Source organism: Onthophagus taurus, chromosome 8, assembly GCF_036711975.1.
Source record: "Onthophagus taurus isolate NC chromosome 8, IU_Otau_3.0, whole genome shotgun sequence".
Lineage (NCBI taxonomy): Eukaryota > Metazoa > Arthropoda > Insecta > Coleoptera > Scarabaeidae > Onthophagus > Onthophagus taurus.
Window position 1 is genome coordinate 5,243,360 of NC_091973.1, and position 23,757 is coordinate 5,267,116.

The 23,757-nt window shown below is 33.6% G+C and overlaps 1 protein-coding gene across 1 annotated transcript in view; it reads right to left on the reverse strand.

Annotated features, from left to right (window-relative positions):
* Nucleotides 1-6,263, reverse strand: part of LOC111425190 (ephrin-B2-like) — a 90,359-nt gene extending 84,096 nt beyond the window's left edge. The window contains exon 1 of the mRNA XM_023059036.2: nt 5,753-6,263. Within this exon, the coding sequence (XP_022914804.1) occupies nt 5,753-5,907 (155 nt within the window). The 5' untranslated portion in view covers nt 5,908-6,263. The remainder of the gene's footprint in view (nt 1-5,752) is intronic.
* Between the last annotated feature and the right edge of the window lie 17,494 nt (nt 6,264-23,757).

Sequence of the window (23,757 nt, forward strand, 5' to 3'; positions counted from 1 at the left end):
CGAACACGACGAAGCTTATTTGCGTCGCTCAATTACGAGTCGAGTCTGACGTGGAAAATTTTAATCAAATTTCGGGCTTCCATAAGGACCTTGGGATTTGTTCCGCGAAGGAAGAGCGGTGTAATTTGTAAAATGATACATCCTAGACAGGATGTTTATGCAAATAATATCGATGTCAAAAATTTGATTGGGAACCAATCTCGACATTAGAATTTAATAAATGGCCCCAACCCCGACTACATTTTAACCCTCAAGGCACTGAATATATATGTGTTACTGTAATTATATTTCAAATCCCATATCAACCTAATATTAAAATCTGAAAACACGAAATTGCTACCTTAACCAATAAAAAAACTGCCCCCTTTTTCGATTCCGAGCATTCCCAATATATATTTTGAATGTAAGTTAAATCTTGAAATCGGGATCGAGCGCTCTCTTTAAATCGCTTATTCATCGTGATCGAAGCTGGTACGGACCGTGGCTTATTATTCAAGTTTTGAAAGTGAAAATGTACGCAAGGTTGGGAAACGCGGGATCGTTAAAATATTTACGGTAGAATATATGGCCTTGCACAACGCGGACCGATGCGGTCATAGCCAAAGGGTTGGTGCCTACTAAATAATTCATAAGCGATACTTTCGACCCAAATTGACATGATTTCGGCTTAATTCATTGCTAAACTGCCGCTCCATAAAACACTTCTGCCTGCCTCTATTGTTTCTTAACGTCTTAATATGTCCCTTTGGCAGTGAGTCACCTCTTAATTTGATTCATAGTCTATTGTCTATAACGTAATTATCATTAGATTTATATCTTCATTATGTCTTGGCGCGATTCCCTGCAAAGTGTACACCTCCTCATGATTGGTTTTCGTTCAACCGTGGGCAACCTTGAATTAAGACCAATTTCTCGCATATGCGATGAAATAAATGACATCTTATTGCAACACACAAAAAAAATCCCCAATAAAGTTGTTATCGAATGATATATATCAATTGGTAAATTGGCATGAACCCTATGCATGCATTCGATTTGCTGCGGTAGAAGCTCACAAAGAAAATAATAATTACCGTTATTACCACCGTCTAATAAAATGAATATACCGTTAACAAAGACATTATTTAATTTTATTTTATTTCTCACATTAAAATCATTAATTATTCTTTTAAATTCCTCGCATAGTTGGTACCTAATAATATATTCCTATCATTTTAACCTATTTCATCCCCATCTTTTCAACATTTTTTCACCGAAAAAATGTTAAAAATTTAAGAAAGGAAACAATATTTTCCGATAGTATCATCGCCTATTAAAACAAATGTACCGTTAACAAAGACATTGTTGCAGAAATTTCGTATGCGTTCGAGCAAAAATAGCAGGAAACGCTTAATTTAAAAAGGGGGTTGCGGCGAGAGGTACAGATGTTTTATTTATGAACTAAAAACTCATAAATTCGACACGTAACGCCGCCCTTCACATAAATACCTAAAGTTTCATGGAACAGATTAGATTGTTTAGCAGCGATAATACCAATGTTTGAATAGCGGCTAATATACATTTTTAGATAAATGATACTCTGCTCCGGCTCTTATTTTATATAATAATGCGAACAAGGAAACGCCACCTTTTATTATAAATCGCAATAGACTTTATTTCTGTTACGCACTACACATAAATACTATTATTAGTAAACCAAGGAATTGTTATGTAGCAGGAAATGCAACCTCAAAGATCCGCTCAAACATAACATTCATGTATTAAAAAATAATATATAAACAATACAATATGCAATGTATATGAGATAAGATATATTATTTTAATATATATTATGCGGTCGATACTAAAACCACATTTTACTGATTAAGATAAAATAAAACTGGTACAAAAATAATTTGTGTTGATTCAAATTTATTTTTTTGAATGTAAAAAAGTGAGGTTAAGATTGATTATATCAATAAATATAAAAAACAGCAAAAAAATTATTAACATAAATGAAGTATTATTTAATAACAAATCTTTTTTGCCCCAAAATTTTTTTCCTATCTCTTTTAGTTTTTGAGTTAACATAAATTATAATTATATATGATGTTAAAAAAAAATCAGGTTATGTTTTAATAAATAATTTTATCCATCTATTTCATTAATTAAAATAAAATAAAACTTATTAAAACAATTTTTGTCGCTTTAATATCTATTTTTAAGCTACAATTTAGAATAGTAAAAAAGTGAGGTTAAGTTCGATTATGTCAATAAATATAAAAAATGTCAAAAACTTTCTTAACATAAAAGAAGTATTATTTAATAACAAATCTTTTTTGCCCCAAAATTTTTTTCCTATCTCTTTTAGTTTTTGAGTTAACATGAATTATAATTATATATGATGTTAAAAAAAATCAGGTTATGTTTTAATAAATAATTTTATCCATCTATTTCATTAATTAAAATAAAATAAGACTTATTAAAACAATTTTTGTCGTTTCAATATCTTTTTTAAGCTACAATTTAGAAAAGTACAAAATGTGAGGTTAAATTCGATTATGTCAATAAATATAAAAAATATCAAAAAACTTTCTTAATACAAAAGAAGTACTATTTAATAACAAATTTTTTTACCCCAACATTTTTTTCCTATCTCTTTTAGTTTTTGAGTTAACATCAATTATAAACACTACATAATGTTAAAAAAAGTGAGGTTAAGTTCGATTATATTATTAAATATCAAAAAACTTTTTTAACATAAAAGAAGTATTATTTAATAACAAATCTTTTTTGCCCCAAAAATTTTTTCTTATCTCTTTTAGTTTTTGAGTTAACATGAATTATAATTATATATGATGTTAAAAAAAATCAGGTTATGTTTTAATAAATAATTCTATCCATCTATTTCATTAATTAAAATAAAATAAGACTTATTAAAACAATTTTTGTCGTTTCAATATCTTTTTTAAGCTACAATTTAGAATAGTAAAAAAGTGAGGTTAAGTTCGATTATGTCAATAAATATAAAAAATATCAAAAAACTTTCTTAACACAAAAGAAGTACTATTTAATAACAAATCTTTTTTGCCCCAACATTTGTGTCCTATCTCTTTTAGTTTTTGAGTTAACATCAATTATAAGCACTACATAATGTTAAAAAAGTGAGGTTAAGTTCGATTATATTAATAAATATCAAAAAACTTTTTTAACATAAAAGAAGTATTATTTAATAACAAATCGTTTTTGCCCCAACATTTTTTTCCTATCTCTTGTAGTTTTTGAGTTAACATGAATTATAATTATATATGATGTTAAAAAAAATCAGGTTATGTTTTAATAAATAATTTTATCCATCTATTTCATTAATTAAAATAAAACAAAACTTATTAAAACAATTTTTGTCGCTTCAATATCTTTTTTTAAACCACAATTTAGAAAAGTAAAAAAAGTGAGGTTAAGTTGGATTATGTCAATAAATATAAAAAATATCAAAAAACTTTCTTAACATAAAAGAAGTACTATTTAATAACAAATCTTTTTACCCCAACATTTTTTTCCTATCTCTTTTAGTTTTTGAGTTAACATCAATTATAAACACTACATAATGTTAAAAAAAAGTGAGGTTAAGTTCGAGTATATTAATAAATATAAAAAATATCAAAAAAACTTTCTTAACATAAAAGTAGTATTATTTAATAACAAATCTTTTTTGCCCCAAAAATTTTTTCCTATCTCTTTTAGTTTTTGAGTTAACATGAATTATAATTGTATATGATGTTAAAAAAAAATCAGGTTATGTTTTAGCAAAAAACTTTTTGATCATAAATGAAGTATTATTTAATAACAAATCTTTTGTGTCCCAAGCATTTTTTCGTATCTCTTTTAATTTTTGAGTTAACATCAATTTATCAGCACTACATAATGTTAAAAAAAAGCGAGGTTAAGTTCGATTATATTAATAAATACAAAAAATATCAAAAAACTTTCTTAACATAAAAGAAGTATTATTTAATAGCAAATCTTTTTTGCCCCAACAATTTTTTCTTATCTCTTTTAGTTTTTGAGTTAACATGAATTATTATTATATATGATGTTCAATTTTCTATCAATTACAATAAAATTAAAAAAATTGCGTATATTACACTATAAGAAATAATCGAGAACACTTGTAAAAGTGCATTATTTTCTCGGTATCTTACACACTCATATACAAGGTCTACAACCGCTGGTTGCTATGTTTGATTTATGGTAGTTACCTTGAAGTGACAATTCGTAAAACACCCACTATTGCAACTATGCCAGACATTCACATTCACATACGATTGTGTGAGTCGAACAAGAATGAAAAACGCCAAAAATATTTCAACGATTAGCAGTGTATGTTTGTATTAGAAGGATTGAGTCAAAATATTTGGAGGTTCGGTATCATTTTGAGGACGGAGTAATAATGTCGAACGTCCAAACAAACTTGTGCGTGCAGGTTCGACAGAATCCAGGTGGAGGTCGTCACTTTGCCAGATTGGTACAGCGACGTTCTTGTGTAAATACGGCACTATTAATCAAATAAGTTGATAAACGCGTGCGATAATATAATCTACATATGTGAAATGTGAACAATCCGATTGCGTTTGGTTCAATTTTATTCAGATTCATTAATCATTTTCGAAAATTTTCCACAAAAAAAAATCTTTAAATATTTTAAATTCCATTTTAAAACAAAGAATGAATAAAATACAATAGCCTTTGTGTAAAGAAAGTTTCTTTTTTTGTTTTTCAATTTCGTCCCGAAATAAATCATTCAGAAATACGAAAAATAGAAGTAAAATAAACAAAAATCGAAATCAAAATAGTAACAGAATTAAATAAAGGATAATATAACGAAATTTTTCTCACATTATTAACTACGATAGTTAACCGTTAAAACCACAAGTTCAATTAATAATTTTTATAAAGAATAAGACCATATCTACCAATTCTTTAAGTCAGTTTTGATTTAAAACGGTTTTTTTATGTGTTGGGATTAATTTCACGATTTAAAAGATTTAATCTGGGAAAATAATCGAAAAAGAAATCTGGGTCTATTTCGTGGTATTTTAAACGAAATATCGTAATTCGATTTAATGTTGGTATAAGGTTAATTAATTGGGACCTCGTTTCGGTTTGGAGTATTTATTTTTTAAACAAGCCGGTGAAATATGGGTGGTTTGAATGTTTAGAGTGTTGCGTAAACAATGCTAAACGTTCGCGTAAAAAATCTATCGTCACAAGACAATTTTCGATATTCTATTTCGGGAGTTTTGTAAACATTTTGGATACACTATTTTGTGGCGAAATTTGTGATATATAAAGTTTAAGTAGTAAAAGTAAGGAGAATCGTGCCGCTGTTTGAAATAAACCCGTTCACACGAAAAATAATGTACCAAGATGGCAGGTCTATTTAAAGACTTCCATGCTAATTTTACATTAGTTTCCGATTGGAAAACGGTCGGCGTGCGTCCACAGCCGGTTGATCCGAAAAAGGAAGAACTAACGGCACGATTTTCCTCACATTTAATGCGGCCAAAACAAATGGGGGCAAAAAAGGGTTTGGCGCGCCAACCGAGGAATTCATTGTAAAGCCGTTTGGTGTTTTTTTCCCGTATGCGCTGAGCCGTTTGGCCGACGGACGCTTGTACTTGGTCCGCGGACGAGAATTCTTCGGAGATGTTCAGCACCGCGAAGCGGCGTCGGAATAAATCGCGGGGGTTTTCGATAGGCCCGGGCCACTTACATGCTATTCGTGGTGTTCCAGTGCACGTGGAACGACTTCGAGCACGTCGATTCGGTGCAGAGCAGAACGGTCTCCAGGCAAACCAAGAACACAACAGTTAAACAGGAAGCTTTGAAGCCGGGGTACGCAACTCTACACTTTTTAACGACCGCCATCGCACTAATAAACACAGCAAAAAGGACCGATTTACGAAGAAACCGCACTTGGAGGAATGTACGCAAAACGGACCACTTTAAGCATCGTTCAAAACTGACGATCGCTTTCCGTACACGCCGAGGTCCCTGTTGACATTTCGGCGAGAACGAGCGCCTCTCTGTTCCTCGAAGCGGCACGTCCGACCTCTTCAGCAACCGAACGCGATCTGTGTTAAAACCCTTGTGGTGCGCCGTAAACCAGCGCGGTCCAACCCGCTCCTCTCCCAACTCCAACAACTCGCCGGACTCAGGCACAAGGCAGGTGATGGCTTCGCCTGCAGGTAGAATGAACCGGCGAAACCTTTAAGCCCGGCGCACACTCACACACTCAACACACTCGGACCTCCTCAGACCTCGTTCAACTTCGTCCAACGTCCTGTCCAGTTCTACCTTCTTCTACGCCCTTTCTGCGAGACCCGCGAGAGGTTACATTCCCACCAAACCAAAAAATTTACTCCCATCACTAACTTATCACTTACTATACTACCTTTCATATCATTACATACTTATTTTATTATTACATTCCAATCATATCATCTAACCATTTCAATTATATATTATTAATTAATATATATCTTGACGTGTATATTCGTTTTATCTTAATGATCTTAAGTATTAAGTATACAATAGGCTTAAAAATGTATATATAAAGAATTTAGTTTAAATGTTAAACGCTCTCGATTGCAGCGCCTCGGCCGCAAGCGACCTTGGCTTCGATATATAATATAACCCGCGAGAGTTTATATTCCCACCAAACCAAAAAGTTTACTCTCTTTTATATTATTATATACTTATTTTATTATTACATTCCAATCATATCATCTAACCATTTCAATTATATATTATTAATTAATATGTATATGTTGACGTGTATACTCGTTTTATCTTAATTATATTAAGTATTAAGTATACAATAGCCTTAAAAACTGGATATATAAAGAATTTAGTTTAAATGTTAAACGGTCTCGATTGCAGCGCCTCGGTCGCAAGCGACCTTGACTTCGATATATAATATAACCCGCGAGAGTTTACATTCCCATCAAACCAAAAAGTTTACTCCCATCACTTACTATACTACCTTTTATATCATTACATACTTATTTTATTATTACATTCCAATCATATCATCTAACCATTTCAATTATATATTATTAATTAATATATATGTTGACGTGTATATTCGTTTTATCTTAATGATATTAAGTATTAAGTATACAATAGGTTTAAAAAATGGATATATAAAGAATTTGGTTTAAATCTTAAACGGTCTCGATTGCAACGCCTCGGCCGCAAGCGACCTTGGCTTCGATATATAATGTAACCCGCGAGAGTTTACATTCCCACCAAACCAAAAAGTTTACTCTCTTTTATATTATTACATACTTATTTTATCATTATATTATATATTATCATCGGTATTCTATACAATACCTAGCCAGTTTATAGAATACCTAAAACGTTTAGGTAATATATGAAATATTATTAATTTTATACTTTGCCTAGATATTCTATAAAACACCGAATGCGAAGCCGGCAATGTGTGTAAAAGGCGAGAACAGTGAAGAAGAAAGATATGGCAGAAGGCTATGGTTCTAAAGTTGTTTGCCCATTATGCTTAAAACACACCAGTTCCAAAGATAATTTAACAGAGCAAGCTCAGAAAATGCTTAATAAATCTGGAAAAAAAATTTCCCATGTGCCATTGGGTACCACTGTAAGAATCCCTGTTCCGGAAGTCGACAGAGGTCGTGGTGACTAGCTGTAGTCTTACAAAAAACGGATGACGAACTTTATAAAATAGGAGCAAAGCAAGGTGTTGTAAAGAATTTGTATTTAAGACAGCAGTTTACAGTTTCTGAGATTCTGAGAGGCCAGTAGATTTTTAGTTTTTACAGAATTATTTTGTTTCCAAAGTTTTAATATCTATTACTTCATTTTGTACAATAACTTATAGATTATAAAAAAGTTTATTATGAGTAAAAATTGATAAATACAGACCAAAATCTATTTATTTTACACATTGCCGGTCGACCAACAGGTACTCTATGTAATCCATAAGAATTGTATGCATTACCTAGGTAAAATATCTAAGTTATAATAATCTTCATAATATTTCATACATTGCATAGACACCCCAGGTATTTTATACATTACCTAGGCATTGTATAGAGTACCTGAATTATACAGATTGACGGTAACATATATAAATTTATATATATATATATAGGTTGACGTGATACTCATTTTATCTTAATGATATTAAGTATACAATAGGCTTAAAAATTGGATATATAAAGAATTTAGTTTAAATGTTAAACGGTCTCGATTGCAGCGCCTCGGCCGCAAGCGACCTTGATTTCGATATATAATGGTACCCGCGAGAGGTTCCATTCCCACCAAAAAAATTACTCCCATCACTAACTTATCACTTATCACAATAACTTCGCCATTTGTGTTTTTAAAGAAAAATGTTTCAAATAAAAAATTATTTATTAATTATGGCGCATTTTTTGGCGATACTTGCTTGTTTACATTGTTCTTTGTTTCGTTGCTATGGCAACCAACATTGTTATTTTAAACGGGATGCATATGTTTTTTTGCACACTTTAACAGAGGATAAATCCCTCTACGCGATGAACATATCAAATCATATGAAAATATTTAATCAGCAAATTACAATCAAAGTAGGCGCCGAAATAACGCGGTTGACAGCTTTACAGTATCCAAAAAATTAAAAAAAAATCCTTAACACCGGAAGTGTTAAAAACCTTCCAAAAAGTTGATGTCCGAAGAGAGTTACCAATAACCATACATCATTAATTATTCATAATTGTTGAAACTGTAATTTTTTTGACATTTAAAGCTATCAACGGCGTTATTTCAGCGCCTACTTTGGTTGTAATTAGCTGATTTAAGACTTTCAAAAAATGCATTTTTTCTTATACAACCATATGGTTTGATATGTTCATCGCATGGAGGGACTTATCCTCTATCAAAGTATGTAAAAAAATATATGCATCCTATTTAAAATAACAATGTTGGTTGCTATAGCAACGAAACAAAAAACAATACAAACAAGCAAATACCGCCAAAAAATGCGCCATGATTAATAAAGAAACTTGTATTTGAAACATTTTTCTTTAAAACCACAAATGGCGAAGTTATTGGCTATATTCCAGACATTTGACACACCCTGTATATATACAGGGTGATTTGTTAGCTCACCATCAAACTTTGACATATGATAGCTAATCCAATTACCAAATAAAAATGTTAATGAACACTTTAAAGTTTTTTTTTTTAGTGTTATTATTGAAAACGGAACCCAAGATTTTTATATTTAATACGAAAACGGTGATTTTTATCAATATTCTCTGATAGTGATAAAAGTTGCTAAACTAAATTTACTATCAGAAACTACAAAAATAAATGTAGGGTTATGATAGAATAAAAAAGTTCTGAGCAAACAAAGTCTAGGAACAACTCAAAAATTGCCTGATGATTTTACGTGATATTAATTTACATTGTACCAAATTTCAACACTTTACCATAAATAGTGTTAACTATAAACCTAACTTTGATGGACTTTTACAGATTATTTTTTACGTAAATCGTCATCATTTTCACTCTATATATATACTCCATATATATAAATTTATATATATACGTTGACGTGTATACACGTTTTATCTTAATGATATTAAGTATACAATAGCCTTAAAAACGGGATATATAAAGAGTTTAGTTTAAATGTTAAACGGTCTCGATTGCAGCTCCTCGGTCTCAAGCGACCTTCGATATTAATATAATAGCTTGCGACCGAGGCAAAATATCTCGAAGATATTAAGTGTTAGATACACTCAACTATTAATATCACGTTATCGAAGATAAATAATGTTATAAAATAATTTGAATAAAAAAATTGAGTAATAAATGTAATGTGATGAAAAAAGAAAACTGAATAGACATTAATTTTGTAGTTAAGTAGAAACATTTGATGGATCGACAAGTAAGAACACGACTTAGGTTACCGCGAATCTTACAGGTGTATTTAGATCAATCTGACGCCAGGAACATTATTAGCGCTGACTTATTTACGGCATCTGTTAACGACGCCCGCGTCGGCTTGCGCGAGCACGTCCGCGCAAACAAGGCCGTTTCTCTCTTCGTATAGAGATCTTCAAAAGGCCAGGTCATTTAAGTCCAACGCCGAATTTAAGCCTTAATAATTAGATACTAACGTCAGTCTACAAATTGAAAAGATATAATTCTACTGAAAAAAAAAAAAAGAGTTGGATATCTCCTTTAATAGACCGTAACAATTGATCGATTCTCGAATAGAGTCCACCATTTACACGGCATATCAAAACCCAATAGGTTACAAATTAATTAACGACGGTCGTTTTTTGTGTGCGGAACGAGATGTGCATTCAATTGTAACAATGTAAACTAATTTGGTGCAGCCGCGAGCAAAGTTTAAGAGCGTAAATTAGCTAAATAATCTCGGAATTTTTCATGCCATACGTTCCGACACTCATTAGCGCGATATTTAGAATGCAATTAGCGTATTAGAGGAGATATTGTGAAACGTATGGGGGCCTAGATTGGTTTTAGATTATGCCGCGATTTATCATAAGGTGATCATGTTCTCGTTTAGATTCTATTGAATATTCTTTTTTTAAGAATTGTAAAGTCGAATTTAAATTTTTTTTTTTGAAGAATTCTTATAGTGAAATATAGATAATACATATGACATAGTGGGTAGGTAAAAATATCTAATTGAAAATTACAAGATTAGGAAGCAAGCGCACGTCGCGTAATAAAATAAAATGAAGTTATCATTATTTTATGCGGCGCTTCTAATATTTTACAAACATATTTTACGTTTGTTATTACAAGTAAATAACATTAAGAGAATTTATGCCTTGTAATTGTGTATTCCTTTTATAGTCGATTGTTAGTATCGGTTGGAATTTTAAAGTTTCTTGCTGTAAGCATAAGCGCAAATTTTTAACTGTCCGCGACTGCCAGTCTGACGGTGGTTTAATGTACAATTGGAAATGGGTAAACTTTATGGGCTGACGCTCAAAGGAAACAATTCAAACTTGCGTTGATTGCCGCGCAAATATAAACACAGTAATGTCCTACATATACCCGCCGTTTATGACGGCTCGATTCTATTCCCACAACGCCGTTCTTCTAACGTCTAATCTTGCCTAACACATGCTATTCCACACCAATTACAAACATAAAAAAACCTCAACAACTCCAATTGGAATTGGAATTTTTTCTATAGGCCTTGATAAAAACATTTAGTTTGTTTTTAAATAGACTAATTACTGTTTATCACACAAATTCTTTACATTTTAGTATCTAATATCTTTAAAATTTTAAAGAAGATAATTACTCTAACTTTCTATTACTTTCAAGTTTTTTTATATACCGTCAATTTCACTTCAAACGCAATATACAAAAATATATTTCTATAGAAACCAGGGCAATATGTCTGAATGTTTCTAGTTCTAGGTCTAATGTTATTATAGTTCTAGTGACAGTGGTAGGTAGCGCTAGTTAATATAAGATATCACCACGTTGTATATTTTTATTGAATTAAAACTAGAACTAACGCTAGACCTAGAACTAGAAAGTATCTGAAGACGCACGGTTAAACCCGAATGTTTCTAGTTCTAGGTCTAGTGTTAGTTCTAGTGATAGTGCTAATGCAATACTAGACCTAGACCTAGAATCATTCGGGTTTAGCCGTCTTGAGAGACGTGCGGCTAAACCCGAATGTTTCTAGTTCTCCTCGGTCTAGTGTTAGTTCTAGTATTGTACTAGCACTATCACTAGAAGTAACACAAGACCTAGAACTAGAATCATTCGGGTTTAGCCGTCTTGAGAGACGTGCGGCAAAATCCGAATGATTCTAGTTCTAGGTCTTGTGTTAGTTCTAGTTTTACACTAGTACTATCAGTAGAACTAACACAAGACCTAGAACTAGAATCATTTGGGTTTAGCCGCACATCTCTAAAGAGGGCTAAACCCGAATGTTTCTAGTTCTCGGTCTAGTGTTAATTCTAGTTTTACACTAGTACTATAAGCAGAACTAACACAAGACCTAGAACTAGAATCATTCGGGTTTAGCCGTCTTGAGAGACGTGCGGCTAAACCCGAATGTTTCTAGTGCTCGGTCTAGTGTTAATTCTAGTTTCACACTAGTACTATCATTAGAACTAACACAAGACCTAGAACTAGAATCATTCGGGTTTAGCCGTCTTGAGAGACGTGCGGCTAAACCCGAATGTTTCTAGTTCTCGGTCTAGTGTTAATTCTAGTTTCACACTAGTACTATCATTAGAACTAACACAAGACCTAGAACTAGAATCATTCGGGTTTAGCCGTCTTGAGAGACGTGCGGCTAAACCCGAATGTTTCTAGTTCTTGGTCTAGTGTTAATTCTAGTTTCACACTAGCACTATCATTAGAACTAACACAAGACCTAGAACTAGAATCATTCGGGTTTAGCCGTCTTGAGAGACGTGCGGCTAAACCCGAATGAGTCTAGTTCTAGGTCTTGTGTTAGTTCTAGTTTTACACTAGTACTATCAGTAGAACTAACACAAGACCTAGAACTAGAATCATTCGGGTTTAGCCGTCTTGAGTGACGTGCGGCTAAACCCGAATGATTCTAGTTCTAGGTCTTGTGTTAGTTCTAGTTTTACACTAGTACTATCACTAAAACTAACACAAGACCTAGAACTAGAATCATTCGGGTTTAGCCGTCTTGAGAGACGTTCGGCTAAACCCGAATGTTTCTAGTTCTTGGTCTAGTGTTAATTCTAGTTTCACACTAGCACTATCATTAGAACTAACACAAGACGTAGAACTAGAATCATTCGGGTTTAGCCGTCTTGAGAGACGTGCGGCTAAACCCGAATGTTTCTCGTTCTCGGTCTAGTGTTAGTTCTAGTTTTACACTAGTGCTATCAGTAGAACTAACACAAGACCTAGAACTAGAATCATTCGGGTTTAGCCGTCTTGAGAGACGTGCGGCTAAACCCGAATGTTTCTAGTTCTTGATCTAGTGTTAATTCTAGTTTCACCCTAGTACTATCATTACAACTAACACAAGACCTAGAACGAGAATCATTCGGGTTTAGCCGTCTTGAGAGACGTGCGGCTAAACCCGAATGTTTCTCGGTCTAGTGTTAGTTCTAGTTTTACACTAGTGCTATCAGTAGAACTAACACAAGACCTAGAACTAGAATCATTCGGGTTTAGCCGTCTTGAGAGACGTGTGGCTAAACCCGAATGTTTTTAGTTCTCGGTCTAATGTTAGTTATAGTGTTAATTGTTCCCGGTATATAACAGTTATTATAAACACGACACGCAATATATATATGTAATATAGATTACGGAAAGATTGAAGAAGTCAACGAAGCGGGAGAACTGATTGTGGATAGAGAAGATATAAAGGAGACTGAAAAAAAGATTTGTCATTCATCATGATAAAGTCAAAGAATCTAAGACACGATTTGCGTATATGAAATGAGTAGCTACAAGGGATGCTCTTTTCTGCTTAGAAGTGTTATTCCAGCGCTGTGGAACTTGAAAAAAATGATGGAGGTTATGGAGAACACAAAACTAACCCTACATAACTTTTCTGCTTTGGGGGTTATTAACCTTATCAAACAAAACTAACCTTTCTTATTCTATTTGGCATTGCACAAGGTCCCTAAAATTGCCCAACATTATTTACGTGAAATCATTGTGTTTGGTAAACAAAACTAACCATACTTAACATTTCCGCTTGGAGGTCATTAACCTTAATAAATAAAACTGCCATCTTTTTATTAGCTTTAACTACCTTGCGTTTTACGTGGAAGCATGGACTTCATTTTTTGCTGAACCCAACATTATTTATTTGGAGTCATTGACCCCGATAAACAAAGCTAACCTTAAATTATTCATTTAACAATAAATTAGTTTACTATTTCTTAACGACCTTTTCCGCCAATGAAATAACTTGTTTCAATTCTGGTTAATTGACAAATTCTTAAGATTTTAGTATCTAATACTGACGAGATGTTCACCTCTTAACTGAACAGTTCTAATCTTTTAGAAAATTGCTCGTACCTTAATTAGAAATTGATGGGTGAAATTTTACGTTACATCAACAATAATTCTCGAGTAAATTTTTTTGACGTTAGTTGGAAATGACGATTTTAACGAGAAGTGCTAATAGAATTCTTGAATATATAGATTAATTTTATATCTATATATACGGTATAGAAAAATAAATATGTGACTTTATGACTTGACGGCTTATAACAAAAGTTAACGATGTATGCAATTTAATACAATAACGGATATTTTCAGTATATCTATATAAAACAAATCAAATGTAGTTGCCGTAAGTAGTAATTAGTTGATTTGATCGTCGTAAAGAGCATGTGTTTGCGGCGTCAGGTTCATAAGATCGTAATGGAAGTGGTTTTGCGGTTGATACATCATGAGAATGTCAGTGACGGCGAGTTTTGAAGCGGCAAATTTTAGTGCCGAAAGGAATTCGCGCGACGAAAGCGACTTGAATTGTTAATTCCCTATTCGTTTGCATTATTAGCTCGTTTTCGCGTTTATTAATTTGGCGACGTGGTTTATGTCCTGGCGGCGCGTGATTCGTTCATTTATATACCAGCGACGTCCGTAAAAAGTCGGTGGAACGCCCGAAGTGCCCACGGGCAGAATCGGGCATACATAATTCAGTATAGTGAACAGTTATACTACGGTAAGCGCCGTTTACGCGCTTCTAGTTGCTATACAAACATGTAATACAATTAGCGTTCATTGGCTTTTAATTAGAAGACGTTTTACCTTTTTCTTCTTTCCTTTTTGTATTCTTCAAATGATTCGCATATTTGTACTTTTTGTTTGTACACGTTGATTAAAATAAATAAATCCGTTTCGTGAACAAGATAATTCTGGAACTCGATGACGTCAAATAAATTCTTGCTGCATCTGCATGACAACATAGATGAGTTTATGTGCCTTTCAAGTCAAAGGTCAAGAAAGACGACAATTTCATAAACGAGCAATGAATACTTTAATATCCTAATAAATCCCTTAAATCTAATTTCATCATAAATTTTTTGTTGTAGTAATTATAAATCATTTTATTTGGTAACCTTGGTGAATAGTGTTCGTTTAATGTTAATTTAATTGAATTAAAGTTGGTTGCAAGTTATTGAATAGTACATTCGAGATCTTTAGTTCTCGTTAAGCGTTGAAGCTCAGAAACGTGAAGTAATTAATAACGCTGACGTAATGTGACGGTGGCTATTAATACGGTGGTTCGTTGCGTATCGTTACTTTTTTCCGTCACCATTTACTACCCGATTAGTCCATTATTAAGAAGCGGCCGCTGAATGCAAATGATACGACGCGAATGTCCGGGTTAAAAATCCAGGCGCGGTGTTATTAATAACAATTACCGCTATTAGGGTTAATTAGAGCATACTGTAAATTCCAATAACAGAGCTATCGAGAGCGAGCTTTGACTCGAATTGTAATGGAGGCGAACTCATGCCTGTAAACTTTAATTCCAACTTGAATAGTTAAAGGAGAGGTTTGGAGAAGTTAATAGAATAATCGATCGCGCATAAAGATCTGAAGATAATAGCCGAGGTTTCTTTTTTATTCGCAAAAAAGGTACCTTATTGGAAAAACAATCGGCCGGCCTCGTTTCCCTACGAGACGTCGTTACGCAAACTTTTCGAAATCGACCCCCGATAAGAAGCACCCCGTTTACACACAATATTATTAAATTAATTTAGCCCGGGCAAGGCAACGCAATAAACCCGCAACTCGGTGGCACCCATAAATTTTAACTGTTAGCACACAATTTTATAGCGAAAAGAATTATGGTAATCAGATGCGCAATAAAGCGCAGTATCGGCGCCATCTATGTAGCCACTGTATCACGAAAGATTTGAAAGTAAATGATTTCTGGGGCGCCAGCAATTGGCGTTAAGCACGCAACGTTTAGTCGGCAACATACTCGTCATAATTCCATTGAAAGCTCCCCCTACCACGTCGTTTCCGATTTTCTCGCTCAATTCCCACCTCGACCGCACGAATTTTCCAGGAAAAGTTATCGCTTCCGTCTACAACACCAACGAGTTGTATTTTATCTAAACATTATTGTACCGTGCTCATTCGTACAACTTAATACAAATTCATATGATATTATTATTAGAAAAGTTTTAATCAAAAATTGATAGGGAGTCGAGCGCGTTAACTTCATTGATTTACGGTGGCAATAAAATAACAAGTCGACCTATTAAGTAACGTTTGATGAGTTATTTATTATTATTACTACGTGTGCCGGGTCGGCCCTAATATCAATATGTTAAACGAGAATTGCAAGTCACTTTAATAAATTTAAACCTATTTAAATGCGTATTTCTATTTGTACCCGACGCTACCGCTACCTCCGGCGTTATTGTTAGCGCGCGTTTTATTTCATTCTTTTTTGACCGGCCCGTCCCGGCGGCCCAATCAGTTCGCCTTTTAATTATGACGAAACTGCCTTATGGTTAATGCTAGAAATATTTTAATTATAATTGTTAATTACCTTCCACGACAGCGCACGGCTTTTATGTGCAGACCGTAAACTTTTCGAAATTTCCACAATACACGTGTTCCGTCCGGCGGCGACGCTTGTTAAATAAACAAACATGTAATTAAACTTTAATTGATATTACTATGTTCTTTTGTACTAAAATCGCCGACAGATGCAATAGCAAAGTTGTTAAATTATTGTCTACTGCAGTGGCGGATATATTACCCGATGTAAGGACGAACAATATTATGATCTTTCTTATTATTACTCTTAGATAGACGCGGTTTTATGACAATTAAATATTCTTACATGCACGCTATTAATCACTATCTTCATAAAAATTTACCGTTCTAACGGCAAACAACAAAAATATTACGCACTATTAACAATATATATAAATCATATAAATATCTTCGAAGTCGGCCGAGATCATTTCTTTCATAAATTTAGTAGATTTTTATTTCTTGTGAAATATTCATGAGTTCTTTGCATTTATTGGTAATGCTATGGATATCGTCTAACACACAAAACGATTTCCAAAATGCAAATATTTGTTAAAGTAAGCATTCTATTTCTCTTAAAATATTCTTTGTAAGAATCTAGTCGCTTTAATTCGAAGATAGATCTAACGCATCTCTTTTGTAGTAGGAATACTCTACTACAAAATTCTCCGTCGAGGAAAAAAGCTAGAATATCACACCATATCTTAGTAACGGATACACTGTTCCGTAATAAGTGAATAAGGCTGCACTAGTGGATGATCTAGCTTTGCTGGATAAGGTAACCATATTTGGCCATCTTATCATTCAGCTTCTATTGTTACTATTCATTATCACACCAAGGAATTTGACATACTACCGGTTGATGAATTACTTCAGGCAAGGCATTCACGTACATTACAAAAAGTATTGGACCCAAAATTGATCCATGTGGCATTCCTCGTTTGGTTGGACTATAATCAGAAACACAGATCGTACCATCATTTTTTCTCATTTTAACGCATTGTTTTCTGTCGACCAGATAAGAATTAATTAGACATTGAGCTGTTCCTCTTATACCATATTCCATAATTTTTCCATTAATATACTCGTCTCAAGAGAATCAAAAGCCTTTGGCAAATCCAAATACAAACCAGCCACATTCTTGCCGTCCTCATTTAAATTCTTTATTATTTCTGATGTCATTTGATAGATGCCACGTTCTGTATGCGTTCTGCGTCCTTTTAAGTATGCATTTTGTTTTTCTGTGAGAATATTGTTTAATTGCAGAAAGGTAACAATTCTGCTGGAAATGACTTTCTCAAAAACTTTATAAATATTGGATATCAATGTAATAGGTTTGTAGTTCTCAACTTGGGTGTGACATCCTTTTTTGAATACAGCTTAACTATAGCTTTTTTCCATTGATCTGGATACTTGCCAAGTTCTCATATTACATATGTGCATAAGAGGTCTGCTAATAATATCTGCAACGCCTTTTATTAGTTTGACCGGAATTTCATCTGGGCCCACTGCATTTGTATTATTCAACGACATTACAATGTTAAAAATTTCAGTCTGTGTAACCGGATTGTTCTGTTGTTTATTATGCATTTGTGGCCGTTTCCAGTCGCACACGTATGAGGTATTCATTAAATCTGTTTAATGTTTCTTTCTTAGTTTCTCCGTAATTCCTCATATTTTCTACTGTATTGTTTCCAACCCCCTTCTTCGGTCGAATCATATTCCACGCAGCCTTCATTTTATTATTTGCATTTTGTATAGTTTTTGAGTTGTACTGTTGCTTCGCCACCTTTATTACTTCTTTCAGAACCTTGCAATAACTCTTATAATACGTTATATCCAGTAATCTTTCTATGTTTTTTTGTGCAATATCTTCTTCTTTTGACAAGATATCTTAATACCAGCAGTAATAATAATAATAATAATAATACTAATAAACTGCCTTTATTTCCAGAGTAAAGAGAACAAACAATAATAATAGTAACTATAGTTACTATAATGCAAAATAAAGATAATCAAAAAAGCAAAAAAAACAATATTTAAAAAGAAAAATAACTTAAATACAAAACAGGTGGAAATCCTAAGGCGAAGTTCAGAATGCGACCATAATATGGCCCGCTTCTGCTCTTCCACTTAACCTTAAAAATAATTGCACTTTTATTCAATCGTTGTACATGCCTACTCCTAAAAACTAAAACTATTAATTGATTCTGCATTATAATCTTGATTTCACTTATAATCTATCTTATATATGAGCTAATAAAATAAAAAATAATATAATGAAATAAAACAAAAACAAATTATTCCACTCGCATTAAAATTAGATTGATCCACTACAAAGCAAACAAGAAGTCACTGTCGCTTTTGGCCCTAATGGTGACGGGGATAGAATTATACAGCTTATAGGCACAGTAGCTAAACGCACGACAAAACAGAGCTGTACTATGAGCAGGCGGATTAACAACATTTTTATTTCTAATATTTATACTGTGTAGATCCCCTCTAAACTGAATCTTTTTACTCAAATAATTAGGCGAGCCAGTTGTGACAACCTTGTGATACAGCACTGAAGCCTGTAGAGTATAACGATTGTGAATATTCAGCCAAGTTAACTCTTTAAGCTTATGAGAGATTCTTTCAAATTTTTTAATTCTGAATATATATCTCATACAAGCGTTCTGCACTCTTTGCACTCTCAATCTATCCATGGAATCCAAACATGGATAGTAGACAGGAATACAATAATTAAGCAAAGACAGTACAAAACATTCACAAAGCACCTTTTTCATTTTTAAATTAAAAATATCTTTGAAAGAATAGAGTAATTTTAATTTCAAAAAACAAACACTTAATGTTTTAGTAATGTGCTGTTTGTACCTAAAGGCATTATCAACAACTAGCCCACGATTCCTTGCCTGATCAACAATAGGTATATTGCAACCGTTCAATCTAAGAATCAGATTAGCTTTCAATTTCTCGACTTCCACATTTCTGCCAAACAGAATAACTACACTTTTATCAGGGTTTAATATCAAGGCGTGATTCTTTGCAAATTCACTGACATTCGCTAAGTCCTTATTAATTTTCCATGCTGCCCCCTCATATTCACGAAACGGAAAGTTGTAGTATAGCTGAGTGTCGTCAGCATACATATGAATTTTACAATAATTGACAGCTTTTGGAAGCATAGATGTGTATAAACAAAACAGCAAAGGACCTAACACCGACCCCTGCGGTACTCCACGCTTCAGCTTCAATGGTTCAGAAATTAAGCCATTGACCTGTACACATTGGCATCTGTCTATTAAATACGTCTTAATCAACCTTATAAATTCCTCCCCGCCTCCAATATAGTGAAGCATCGACAGCACAATATCATGGTCAACAACATCGAACGCTTTGCTAAAATCCAACAACACTAAAGCGGTGCACTCTTTACCGTCTTTGGCCTTTAATATATCGTCAGTGACATTTAAAAGTGCAGTTATGCAACTACGTCCAGGCACAAATTCAGGAAATAACTTTTTCCAGTACTTTGCTCAAGGTAGGAAGAATAGAAATCGGTCACAGGTGCTTAGAGTCAGTAGGTTTTTGGATTTTCGGTATTGGAATGACCACAGCAGACTTCCACTGCGAGGGAAAATGTGACTCAATTATGCAGCTGTTTATGAGATGTGTGACTATTAATTCAATCATCTGCGCAGATATGCCATCAGAGCCAACAGACTTACTGGTGATTGACCTGATAATGCCAAATACAGTATCTTCATCTTCCGTGTGAAGATCAAAGGGTGTAGTCGTATCGCTATAGCTGTTATTTGAGTAAAATAGTATCGTATCCTTTATGTTATTAATATTGACGTCAGGAGTACCACCAAAATCCATTGAGAGTTGTGGTAAGTTTGTTCACTCAGTTTTTCAAGCAGGAGAAAATATTTTTCCTTAAATTTCGAGCAGGATAGACTCCAAATCTTGAGTGATTCCATTAAAACTACGAATTGGGCAAATTTTCAAATTTCGTATTTTTATCCATATTTATGCTTCTGGGAGCAAAAGTCTATAACATAATCTGTTATGACAGCTAAAAACAAACACATGTTAATTAATTCCATTAAATTAATTGAAAATAAATCACGTATATAATTTTTGTATTGTCTAACATAAGATATGAGGTAAAAAGAAAACAATAGATCGTGTATCTACATCTGTTGTTAAGGAATTTAATTATAATGCTGATACCAAAAAGTACCGATTGCCCAACGGCATATATTGTTAGGGCGCGCGCAGTCGTACGTGGATTAAGATTGTTGAACAGAGTTTATTGCAACCAGTAAAATTAGTCGTTAGCACATATAGGTCAGGAGCTAACCCACGCGAAGCCATTGGGTGAAATTTACAATAACGCCGATTGTATCTTCGCGTATGGGCGTCTGTCTTTGTCAAGGAACAGCTCGGAATCGCGGGGCGTGAAGCAAATACTTTTGGAAGCTTTGCTTCTATACGACGGCGATTAATTAAACCCAGGCGTAACCTACAACGGTAACTTGCAGTATGATTCTTGTGGAACCTTAGAGGTCATTTTCTCAGTTACCCACACCATACATACATACAACATGAAGAATTACCTCTTTGATTGTTTACTTTTTTACTTTTTATATCTTAATCTTGCCGATGTTAACAACATTCTAAAATGTATAAAGATAACGAAAATCTACATAGCACGTTCTTAGAAAATCAGACCGGAAAAGTAAGATGACGAGATGATGAGAAAACAAAGTTATCTTTAAGAAATTTCGAGGAATTCTATTTTGTGGTTTTACGTAAATTTTATTACTCTGACTCAAACGTTGAATATTTTAAAACAGTTCCAATAAAATTAATTTTTAATCGATTAGAAAACTAAAACTATAAGAAATTTCCAATTTGACCACATCGTTTACATCAATCAATTAAAAAACCGAAACTGACAATCATAAAAGTATTTCTTAATGAAAAAAAGCTTCGGTTAGGGGCGGGCTGCGTGAAGCAATTAATTTTTAAATCAATCGAGAATAAAACCACAGGGACGCGATTAACTACATTCTAGTTTTCAATTCCGCTCCGGGCGTCGCATCGCGGTTTTGGTTAATCGGCACGAGTTTTTACTCGCAGTTCTAAAATTGACTTCCACTGGGTTTAAAAAATTAGAAAATCCAATTTGCCGAACAATGTGACCCATTAAGCCCATTTGACAAATTGCCCGGTTATTAACGATTAATACTAGATTAAATGCGGTTGAAATGTCGCATCGGTTTCTATCGCACCGTTTATCGATCAAATTTTGCAGTTCAGTCGCAGTCATCGATTCATATCTGGACACGTTTATTCGTCATTTACGTAACTAATGTTGTAAGATACCGACTATGATAAATAATACAAACTTAATTTGTGAAATTTCTGTTTTAGATGTTACATAAATGGTTGACCTTCATTATAAGTTGTTGCACTTTGCTGTGATATACGTAATGTCGCCGTTAAAATCAGAGTTATATCCAATTTCAGGGCTTTATACCAGAGGGTAAATCCCAATTACACAAACGACACTCGGGACAGAACAAAAACGCCTTAATTAACGCACCAACATATTAATGACGAAACGCAGTGGGTGTGAGAAATGAAACAGTCGTAGTGAAAAGGCGGCGTGCTGAAAATGTTTGAAAAAGAGGGAAAAGGGATATGCGTAATTGACGCATCGACTTTATTGTCTTCCCTCAAGATCGGTCGATTTTTTCCAACCAACACAATTAATAACGACTCGTTCCCCACTGGTTATCTACCCGGTGTCAATTGCATCGCCTCGACACCAGATCTTGATTTGTTACATCCAAAAAAAAAGAAAGCTTTAACTGTATGTGACTTTGTGTTTAAAGTTTCTGCGTTTCTTGACAGATGTATAAATTATTTTATTTTTAGCTTAAAATAAACTTAAAATTTAATGGTTTGTTAAATTAACTTCAACTAAAACTAAAACATTGATGAATGGTTTTAAGGACTGCTTGTTATTATATGCGTGTTTATGACGAAGACACGAGGTTGTTTCATTAATGAGTCGAGGAAAACGGAATTTACGTTAAGCTGCGCACCCATTCACCGACTAATTAAGTTATATAAGTTTTACTGCTTCGTTACAATGTTTGCGTTTAAAGATTTCTGTATTAGAATTTTCTTCGTTTCCGGTAAGTCTTAAAGAAAAAATGTCAGGCGTTCGAACGAGACGTCAGATAAAATTAAACGACGGCAATTTGTACGGAGGAGAGCGTGTTAATAAAGCAAAAATGTAATAAAGCTAGCGCTACCTGGGCTACAGTAGCGCGTATAACAGTTGGCCGGCCGGGGTGACATACGATATTGCATTCCCCGTGGTCTACCCGGAGTATAAAAATGGTTGGTAAGTTGTTTAGAATGTCGATTGTCACGTCTGATCTGCACCTCGCGTATTATGTTGCCCGGTCGTCTTGATCGCTTACGCTTCGCAACACTTTGGCCATCGCGAAAACAAGTGTCGAATTAGGCCACGCTTCGTTCCCCCGTCTATGGACACCTCGGTCCATTCCCGGCGCCGTCCATGCTCATTTACATAACGATTTTTCAACCGACTCGACCCTTACTATCTTTTACACGTACTTACTTGCATTAATAATACTAATAAATTTATTACTAAATTTAACTTGAAAACTTATTACAAACTTTTCCAGATTGATAATTTGATCAGGAATCTATGATTTTCTTTGATTTGGCTAAGATTTTGCAATCCATTCTTTTTTATTGAGTTATCTGAAAACGTTTTCAATCAATTAATATTATTTTGACACACACCAACAACCTTTTTCTATAATTTGGTACTTTTGAAACATTGTCAAAAAACATCAAAATCTATTTTTTTAATACTTTTATCACCATTAAGTATCCTAAAGATGATTTTAATTGATTTTGATTCACACCTATCAGCTTTTCCAACATTAATTTTTTTTTGAATAATAAGAAAAACCCCCATTTATTTCTCTGACTATTTTCTTATTTATAACTTGTCTAAAAACGTTTTAAATCGATTAATATTGTGACGCCTTGGTTAAGTGATGAAATAAGATCACTGATGAGAGAGTGTAACCGTGCAAAGCTATTATTTAAACGTATTCCAACTACTATTAA